General features: G+C 46.8%; 1 protein-coding gene across 1 annotated transcript; it reads right to left on the bottom strand.

The window, feature by feature from the left end:
* Positions 1–2,987: 2,987 nt before the first annotated feature.
* On the bottom strand, positions 2,988–10,289 carry Ptgdr (prostaglandin D2 receptor). The gene is made up of 2 exons (XM_048362384.1): positions 9,441–10,289; positions 2,988–3,233 (listed from the first exon to the last, which is right to left on the bottom strand). The coding sequence occupies exons 1-2, from the start codon at positions 10,287–10,289 to the stop codon at positions 3,003–3,005; spliced, it is 1,080 nt and encodes a 359-aa protein (XP_048218341.1). The 3' UTR covers positions 2,988–3,002.
* Positions 10,290–10,819: the final 530 nt, after the last annotated feature.

Raw genomic sequence — 10,819 nt, 5'->3', positions numbered from 1 at the left:
CATTGTGGAAACTCAATACACACTCTCTCTCTCTCTCTCTCTCTCTCTCTCTCTCTCTCTCTCTCTTTCTCTCTCTTTCTTTCTTCTTGTACCACATGCACAAAGCTGAAACTGAGAGCCCCCCACTGGGCATTCACTGCCAGGTCCTGTCCCCGCCCTGCCATGCTCCCTTCAGCCACAGGTCCTGTGTGGCTGGATCCTTACCCTACACTCCACAAGGGAGAATCCTGCTTGAAGTATGATGTTAGGCTTGAGAAAAGATACTAAATACAGACATAAAATGCACATGGAGGTGATTTTTTAAAAAAATGCACACAAACATAGACACCAGTGCCTCACTCATGCCCGTAATGCTAGCTACTCAGAGGACTGAGGATCATGGTTCAAACCCAGCCTGGGCAGGAAAATCTGTAAGACTCTTATTTCCAGTTAATCACCAAAAAGCTGGAAGTGAAGCTGTGGCTACTGAGGCAGAGCACTGATCTAGAGCTGAGAAAGCTCAGGGAGAGCATCCAAGCCCTGAGTTCAAGACCAGACCTGGCAAAAAGAAATGAAGAAAGGAAGGAAGGAAGGAAGGAAGGAAGGAAGGAAGGAAGGAAGGAAGGAAGGAAGGAAGGGGAAGGAAGGAAGGAAAGAAGGAAGGAAGGAAGGAAGGAAGGAAGGAAGGAAGGAAGGAAGGAAAAGAAAAGAAAGGAGAAGGGAAAGAAGGGAAGAGAAAAGAAAAGAAAAAATACGTACTTTCTCAAAAGCCAGGATATAATTACTTCTAGTGTGAGAAGAGGCTGTCTCCAGTTAAAGGACATAGAGTTTCTGGTACTGACATGATTCTGCTTATTGTGTTGCTTGATGCTAATGTGTATGTTCTCATGCAAACTATCTTTTATGAGTCATTTTCCGTTTTCAATTGGAATGAGAATTTCAACCCCCTTTCCATGCTTTCTGGATTTCATGCTTTCTACCTTCTTGTGTCACTCTTATCATGGCCCTGCCCAGTGCTGGGGCGTGGGCTGTCTCGCCTGTGGTACTGTTCATGGACATTACAGAAGAGCACCATGTGGGGTCCCGACCTGAGTCCTTCTGTTCTTTTCCACAGCACCTGCTTGGTGGGAGGTCTACAAAGGAATAAAAATCCCTGTACAGTTGGTGTTAATCTAACATGGATTTCATCTGGACAGCCTGCCAATATTTTGCAAAACCAATGATCACTAAGCCCATGGATAAACCTGGGGAAATCTATTGAAGATAATAGAAACGCTAGCAGGACAGGACATGACAATTCTCACTATTCCATTGAGTTCATAGACCGACACCTGTGAACTCCATATAAGTGAGCCTTTTCCTTTTATATGAAGCAAAATAACTTTCTCTATAAAAAATTAAAAAGTTACATTTATTGTTTCTTCCAGGATTGTATGAAATCATGCAGATGATTATACTCACACATCTTCCAAAAAACAAAACAAAACAAAAAAACCCAGAACACAAAATGCACTTTCCCAGGGGAGAGGAGATACATGCGTACTTACAGAGTAAACACATAAACGAAAGCTAAACCTCAATAACAAGGTGCACTTTGCACTGTGTCATACTCTTATATTGACTGTTTCACAGTTTTGCTATACCAGAGAATATCTATTACCAGGCTAATACAATCTCTGAGATATTAAAAAACAAGAGGTTACACAAATGGGGTTGCTGCTAAGCTGGAAAAGAGAAGGAATAGCTGGCTGGAATGCTGTAGCTCTCCAGCTCAGAGTCCAAGTGTTGTAGGGACGAATGGCCCCAGCTGTCCTCTCACCAAAGGTAAAAGCTCCAGCTGGGAGCGGGACTAGGGGCCTCCTCTTCCATCGCAGTCACACACCCCATTGTCCTCTTCCTGGATGTAGTGTTGTCAACCTTGTAAACTTTTCAATGTACCAGTAAAGTGCTTGACTGGGCTCTATTTGAGCTGCATCCTGCTTCCGATTGAAGGCACAGATCGCTGGAGCCATACTGGTGTTGGGATGTGTCTGTCCAGGGTTGCCAAGGTGGGTCGTGAGGCACTGTGGCACTCTACCTGAGCCTGAGCCCGCGGAGGGCCTCCTGCTGGGCTAGGTGCCGTTCCACAGGTAAACTTCGTTGACATAGTTCTCTTGGAAGTCATACATCCTGTTCTCCCAACATGCCCAACAATCAATCCATCCATATGATAAAAAAAAAAAAATCTATCAGATGGGGGCTCCAATAATTGGAAGAATATTTTGGGGCCCACTCCCAAATATTGACTCCTATTGATGCCTCTGCTTCAATATACCAGAGGCTGGACTTCACAGGACAATCACTTTTCTTTCCTGAGTTGTGGGCTTTAGTGATATCTCAACTCTTCAGTGCTTTTAGCTGCACACACACACACACACATACACACACACACACACACAATCCCATAAGGCAGCACCTCAGACAGTTGCTGGGGACCCCCCCACCCCCCCGTGCCTGACCTGGTCTTCACCTCACTTCTCTGGAAAGTATCTATAATCTAAGCTAGACTTTGGCCAATTAACAATGAATATAATGGGGACAATTAGGATATAAACAGGTCTGATTTTACTGGAAATAAACAGGGTAAGATATTATTATGTGTTTTAAAGATCACTATCCCATAAGTGTAAATAGTGGTATTTCTGCTAAGTTTCAATAAAGCCCTATAGATCTCAAGAATTCTCTGAGTACAAAAGTTGGGGAAATTCATATCATTCCTGTCAGATTTAACATTGTTGACCACATAGGCATTTTTACTTATTGTCAATTACACAAAACCAAAAAAATGCACTAAAATGGTTCAGAAACACAATGTGACAATACACAATTAAGATATATCAGACGCTTTTGAAAATATATTTGGATGCCATTGTTATAGGAGCTAACTTTTAAGAACTTTGATTTTTTTTTTAAACCATGTTTGGTAGTTGTTTTTTCTGAAAATGGAATATATCCTTCAGCTTCCCAGAGAGTGTAAAACTCTGTCACAAATTGGATTCCCTGTCAGTTTGGGAGGAGTGGCTGTACCAGTTTCTAGACATAAGAGGTCTTATGAAAATCTTTCGGAAGAACATCCGGAATACTGGAGTCCTAAAGATGATGAAAATCCAAGGATCCACGATTGAAATCACCGACAGAAACCTCAAGGCTCGAAGGTCATCCAGCTCCTCCGGGGCTTGGCTGAGAGTTTTGAATGCTCTGTAGTAAGAGTGATACTGTTTGGAAGAAAAACATGATAGAGATTTGGGTAGTGGAAGGTGGATAGCTGAATTAATTCACTTACTTCACCTACCTTTCTGTGAAAATGCAGTAGCTTAGCTTGAACACCCTCATGTTTGGTAGACATAACAGCGAAGCTCCCTGCTCAGCTTATGAGCCTGGCTGAGGAGCCTGCGTGGTAGAGACACTGCTGGGTTGGCGTGACTCCCTGATGGCTGTCCCTGCTGTGGGACAGTTTCCAGGTGCCCGGGAAGTCATGAAGGCCTACCGAAGCCTTCACATAGTGGGCTGCCTGGCCACCATGCTTCTGGAAGTGACCCAGTTCTCTGTCTCCCGGGGATCCTCATACCTAGACAACTTTATTCTCCTGCAGTTCCCTGCTTCCAATCCTCTCTCATCAGTTTGCTTGGAAGTAAGCCACACCTGTAAAATGTCACTGGCATGGAGCCACCAATGAAACAGAAACTTTGAACGGATGAGAAGAGACAGAAATAAGACAATAAGAAGGCATGAGATGAATGGTTCTTCTTATTCTGGGCATAGATTGGCATAATCGCATGATTGGCATCCACTTGTAAAGCCTAGTTAACTGTCTTCCAGCCACCTCTTTTTGTCCTGATCTCCCTTGACACCTGCCTCGTTTACTCAGCGCCCCGAAAAGCTCCTCAAACCATGGTCTCCCTGACACTCCATGTGGACCAGCAAGGCTACTGCCTCCCACTCTGTCTGCTGCTGGCCACCTTGTCTTTTTGCCATTGCCCTGCATATGCCAGCTCAGGGTCTAAATCCATGATGAGACAAATGGACCCTAATAGAACAGAAACCATGCAAAGCTGATACTCACGGGAAGGTGTACCCATTCAAGACCATTACACACATCTCCCAAAGAGAATATGTTTTCCCATGGTCTCCTCCCTACTTCTTCCTGCCCTTTTTCTGCAGCATTCCAGTAGGCTCACCACGCCATTATAGTGCTCTTATTTCTACTTACACATTCATTCCCTCCATTATTACTTTTTAAATGACAATAACAATAACAATGGCTATTGCCCATGTGCATACTACCATCCCACACATTCTAATCCTTTAGAAATGAGCTTTATCCTTACAAAAATCATAGGAAGTAATTATAGTTATTATTCCCCATGGAAATACAGGCAGACAGTGCCTTCCTTCAAGGTCTACCTCCAGGTCTACCTTCAGGAAGCCTGTTCAAGTGGTGTCTGAGCTAAGTCCGCCTTAGGTCTGAGCATGTGGATTAGCAGTCCCTGCTTGATGGGTGCCTTAGGAAAGTTACAGTTTCCTCATCATCACAATGAGGGACTGCACAATTTCCAGGATTCTTGTGATGTTTGAGGGAGATGATACAGGTCAATCGTAAGAACAAGCTCTAGCATACCATGAGAACTCAGCCACTAGCCAGTGCTAAAATTTAATCTGTTTGGAGAGGCTGCTTTCCTCTGCTAAACCCATCAATGGCCCTATCACCTTCCCCTTAAACTTGTGGTGGGTTTTCCATTTTGTATCTCTACAGTGAATTGCAGAGAGTCTTGGACGTGGTAGATATTGCATATGTGCAGAGCAGTCGATCTGCGGTGGCAGGAGGCCCTATGTTAAAGCGTTTTTGTTTGTGTGTCTGTTTGAGTGTTGGTAATGGAGCTTGAACCCAGTTCCTAGGCATTGTCTCTGATCTTCTTTACTCCAGGCTAGTGACCTACTACTTGAGCCACAGCTTCACTTCCAGCTTCTTTGTGGTTAATTAGAGACGAGTCTTATGGATTTTCCTGCCCAGTCTGGCCTCAAGTCTTGATCCTCAGATCTCAGCCTCCTGAGTAGATAGGATGGCAAGTGTGATCCACCAATGCCTGGTTGCTTAAGTTGGTTTTAAGAATAAACATTTAATGTGAGTCTGTTTTACATGTGCAACGTACTTCTCAATGCAGAGAATAGCAAAATATAATTTCAACTAAATGAGAATGTTTCATGGTTTAGGATCTTGGTTATGGGCTCTGAATGATACTTACATAATTAAAACAAGCCACTTTATTTCTATGGAGTATTTTTTTGAGGGCCAGGGCCAAAGTTTGAACTCGGGCCATTGGACTCGCTTAGCTTACTTGCTCTACTGGTGCTTTACCATGCCCCTAGCCCAGGTTTTTGCTGCTTATTTTGGAAATGGAGTCTAGTGGGCTTTCTACTGGGAGTGGCTTTGAACTTCTTCAGATATGAATCTCCTGATTCACAAGGATTATGAGGATGAGCCATCAGCATCCTGTTTCTGTACAGTATTTATGTATGTATTGATTTATGCACCAATTCTATTACCTGTTTTCTGTTTTGTTTGTGGTGCTGAGGATTGATTTCAGCACCTCACACATGCTAGGCAAATGTTTCGCCACTGACTTATACCTTTAGTTCAGTTATCTATACTTTCGAGTTACTGGATTTATTATGAGACGTATAGCCTTCGTTTTCAGTGGCTCATTTTACATAAAGTGTGAGAAGAGTGCCCTCTGATGGTTTTAGGAGTCATTAGGGCAATGCTGCATTGCCCACTAGGTGGCGACTTGAGGGCAGCCCTGCTCAGATCTCTCCATTTTGATGCCTTCTTTCTAGTTCATCACTGTAACACTCCAGTTATTACCCTGTGCTCTGGCCCTTCAGATTCATTTTAGGCCCTTTCCCCGGGGGCCCATCATTTGCCTAGCATCCCTTAGATACCTTTAACACCTCCTTTGGACACAGCATCCCAGTCTGGTAAGCCAGACTGGCTCATCCAGGTGAACCGTTTCCATGCACACACGCGTCCTCCACTCCACTGACGGGGTTTTGACAGATATGAGCACACGGCCTGTGTTTACCCGAGGATCCCACCCCATCTCCACATGCATTCTGCCACCCATCTCTGCTCCTCCACCAACCCCCAGTACACTGTCCCCTCCTAAGAGAAAAAGGATCTTGATGAATGTATTTTACACATATTTCAGCATGCACAGAAGAGTCATGCTATCTTCTCTGTATTTCCTCCCTGCTATAGCAAACTGAAAACTATCCATGTTAATATTGTATCCTAATTCAATCTAATTGTGAAGTTCAATTTTTAAAAATCATTTAGAGCAGGGTTAGGGAGATAGCTCATGACAGAGCATCGTGAGCACACGAAGGGCTCAAAGCTCAACGCTAAAAAAGGACAGGGAGAGGGAGAGAAGGAGGGGAAGGAGGGGGAGATGGAGGAGATGGAGGGAGAGGAAGAAGGGGAGAAAAGAGGAAGGAAGAAGGAGAAAAGGGAGGGGAAAAAGGAGGGAAGGGGTGGGGCAGAGGAAGGAAAGAAGAAAGGAATGGGAGGGAGGGATAGAGGGAGGAGAAAAGGGGAAGAAGGAAGGAAAGGAGTAGAGAATGGAAGGGGAGAGGAAGGAAGGATGATGGAAGGAGGAAAGAAAGAAGGAAGGAGAGGGAGAAAGAGAAGTAAAAGAGGGAAGGAAGGAATAAAGAAAAAAGGGCAGAAAGCAGATAGGGTTTTTTGTTTTTTTTTTTTTTACTTAAAAATTACTTCAATCAAAGTGCTAAGAATTAGCACTCCAGAACAATGACAGAATATACTCCTTGTGAAATTATACACATTTTAAGATTATTTGTAGGAAAAGTATTCAAAATGTCAGGGCAACCACTATTTTATAAATCACTGTGATTATCCCATGGTAATTATTTTATACATGAAGTGTTCACAGTGGAAGTTTCTTTAACTGATGAGCTGGAATTTCTCTCTTTTTCTTTTCTTCCAAGCAACTAGGTTTTTATCATCAATTTTACAATTGTTCCCCTCCAGATGCAGCCTGATTTTGCCATCGATAGTCAACGATTCAAGTCCTTGTCTGATGCTACAACTGTATCTTTTCTAGAGATGACAGCTCCCAGGAACAATGCTGTCTGCATTGGACATACTGAGATGTTACATGGTTTTTAGAAAATCGTTCTCAAGTCTATTCTTTCTTTCAATGCTCACAATATGAATTATTCAGACCTCCTTAGAGATTCCTTTCACTCCGCCTGACTTTTTGCATTCCTTTTGTGAGCACCTTGGAGCTCAGATTTAGATGTCCAGCATTTGGCTGCTGCTTGCTTTATGGCAGTATGGGCGAGTGGAACTCCAGATGTAGGACAGCGGCCTGGAAATGTTTTATGCCAAGGGTCAGAGAGTAACTAGTTTAGGTTTTATGGGCCAAGAGGCAAAAATCATGAATATTTGGTAGGCACTAGTCTTAACAAGAGAAAAAAGAATTTTTTTCTGATTTTTTTTCCTTTCATTTTGACAGTAGTAGGACTTGAACTAAGAGTCTTCTACTTAGTAGGGAAGTACTCTACCACTTGGGCCCCATTCCCAGCCATATTTTGCCTTTGTTATTTTTCAGATACAGTGGGAGGGTATTACAGGTTTTTGGGGGTTTTTGCCCAGTGACCTTAGACTATAATTTTCCTTCCTATCCCTCCCTCCTAGCTGGGATTACAGGTATACCCCACCATTGCCTAACTTCTTTATTAAGCTTAATGTCTCACTAGTGCTTTGATGGGACTGGTCTTGAACTGCAGTCCTCTCAATTGCCACTTCCTGAGTAGCTTGGATCATAGGCATGCATCACCACGCACAACCTTTATTTCTACAGTTGTCATTGCTGAAACTCAAGATGTAATCATAATAACTGAGTACAATTTTTAAGTACATATGTACTAAGAAAAAATGTTTCTTTTTAAAAAATTGGAATAGTATTTTGTTTAATTAGGTCTCAAAGTTTTGGGTGTCTCATCAAATAGATCACAAAATTCATTTGTAAGATCTAAAAAAAAAAGAAGAAGACAGGTTTGGCCTGTGAGTCATTGGTTGCCAATTCTTAAATTAGAATATGGTCCTAGAATTGTGATTCCTAAACCAGAAACTTCTACATCACCTGGAAACTTGTTAAAGAGTTCTTTAAATAGGATAGGCTCAAATGGCTCAAATCTGTAATCCTAGCTACTCAGGCGGTTGAGATCTGGGAATCTAGGTTTAAATTAGCTTGAGCAGGAAAGTAAAAAAATAACCCCAAACTCAAAACAACAACAAAAATTGGAACTGTGGCTCAAGTGGTTGAGTGCTAGCCTTGAACAAAAAGTGCTCATGCACACTCACACACCCACACACCCACACACCTGGGGTTTAGAATCTGGTCATCTTCCTTTTCAAGAGTTTGGTGTTGAATCTGAGCATACCCAAATGTCTTGTCTATCTAAGTAAATCTAAATTTCTTCCTTTCCTTTTTGGCGGGGTGGGGGGTGGGGTCTGATCTAACTTTGTGGGATGATTGGACCTCTCACTTCCCCACATTTTAATGACTTCGTTTCGAGAGAAACCACTTTACATCTCCCCCTTCATCCACATTGAAGGTTACATCGATTTTCTTACACAGTGGTAAGAAAATGAACTTTACTTGTCCCCCAAGCCTGGGTGGCTGGCGACTTCCAGGACGTTGAACTGGCCTCGCCCTCGCCTTCATTTAAATGCCATTCTTAGGGAGCGGGTACTTTGGAAGTGGGAAGGAGAGGAGCAGTACTGATAAAGTTTCATCTAAGTCTGGGCGTCTGGAACCCAGAAGTGCAAACCAATCCAGCCACCCCCGTCCCTGTAGTAAACTGAAACCTCCACGAGGGGCTTGGGCGCCGCGCCCCTGGGCAGAGGCACTGGGAGAAGTTGTCAGAAAGTGGGTGCTCTCAGCGGCCCCTCCCAGCCTGACTGCCGGGGTCCCCAGCCTCTCCTCAGTTTCCGCACCAACGTTTCCAAAACCAACCCAGTGGCTGCTTTTAGTGGCTCGCCTCTGCAGGCCAGTGCCCAGGATCCGTTCTTCCTCTCTTCCCTGGCTAATACTTTGGAGAAGAGCTCCAGGCTCGCTGCTGACACCACTAACATCGGGGACAAAGCTAACAAAACAGAGCCAGAAGAAGAGCCACCCCGCCACCGAGGAGCTGCGAGCTGGGGCCAAGAGTTGACCCTCGGAGCTCCAAGATCAGAGGAGGGGTCCCGCTGAAGGGAGAGGGTCGAGAGACCCCACCAGATCCACTTTTCTCTTCCTTCTCTGACATTCTCGATTGCGAGAAGAGCACCCACAAACTCCCCTGGCCCGGGGCGCATCCGTCCGCGCTCCATCCTTCCCACCCGCACCCCGGGCACTCACAATTAAAGGCAGGGAGCACATGGTGAAGAGCGCCGTCATGAGGGCCAGCAGCAGGAGGTGGTCGAGCTCCTCCAGGGCGTGTGAGGACGCCCTCCGGCCGCCGCCCCCGCCGCCGGCGCCGGGCTCCGCTCGCTCCCGCGAGCCGGAGCGCGAGGGCCGCTGCAGGCGCCGGTGCATGGTGTAGAGGTTGCGCATGGCGCCCAGATTGCACAGCACGATCGCGAGCACCAGCAGCGCCATGAGGCTGGAGTAGAGCACCGAGTAGCCCAGCACGGACAGCGAGCCCTCCTCGTGCATCATCTGGATGAAGCACCAAGTGCCCGGGCAGTATTGCACGAACTTCCCGAAGCCCGCGAAGGGAAGCGAGCAAAAGAGCAAGCAGAAGGCGCCCACAGACGGCGCCACGAGCACGCCCCGGCGCGGGGTGATGTGCCGTTGGTAGAAGAAGGGGTGTCCCAGGGAAAGCCAGCACTCCAGCGCCATGGCCAGGAGCTGCAGCGTCGAGGCGAGCCCGAAGAAGGCCATGAAGAAGGCGAATGCCTGGCACAGCCAGTTGCTGGGCGTCGGTGCGAGCCGGGACAGGGTCTGGTTCTGCGCGTAGGCCGTCAGCACCACGGGGCTCAGGAGACACTTGCCCAGCAGGTCGGTGATCGTCAGGCCGCACACCAGCACGTAGAAGACCGAGGGCCGGGGCCGCGGCCGGCAGGACCCCAGCCCCGAGCGTGCCAGCAGCCCCAACGCCAGCAGGTTGCCCAGGAGCCCCGCACTGAACAGCAGTCCGCCCGCCGTCGCCGAGTAGCCCTGCTCGACCCAGGTGGCGTTGTCGCAGCGGTAGGCAGGTGGCCTCATGGCGGGTGGCCCGTCGGGGCTGGAATGGAGGGCCACAGTGCCGGGGTGCGGAGGGAGCCCCCCACCCCCGGGCAGCTCCCTGGGAGGAGAGGAGGAACCGTAGAGGAACCTCCTCCGGGCTGCGGGGTGTTCACAAGAGGCGCCTCCTATCTAAACTCGGGTCACACCCTGTCCGGGGGCGGGACGAGCGCATCCAGCCCTAGAGCTCCCAGCATCAAGCAGCCCAGCTAAAAGCGGGCTTCTGATGAGTGGGGTTCTGAGTAGAGAGGCACCCCAGTGGCCAGGATGAGAAGAGAAGTAGCCAGAGTCCAAACCGTCAAGGTTAAATTTTGCACGGGAGAGGAGGGGAAGGAACCAATCAAATGAGTGGGAAATGAAGCCCTCACCAGGGAGGAGGGGTCCACAGGTAGTGGTGTGGGTGGCCTAGAACTCCGGAAGACGTAGGAAAAGGGGGAGGCCCAGAGAAAGCTACCAAGGTAACCAACATTTGCATAACACTTCATGGCTTCTCAGTATCCTCTAGATTGGGG

Source organism: Perognathus longimembris, chromosome 14 (genome assembly GCF_023159225.1).
Source record: "Perognathus longimembris pacificus isolate PPM17 chromosome 14, ASM2315922v1, whole genome shotgun sequence".
In the NCBI taxonomy this organism is placed as follows: domain Eukaryota; kingdom Metazoa; phylum Chordata; class Mammalia; order Rodentia; family Heteromyidae; genus Perognathus; species Perognathus longimembris.
The sequence above is the reverse complement of the archived record's forward strand: the minus strand, read 5'-3'. Positions and strand labels throughout refer to the sequence as shown.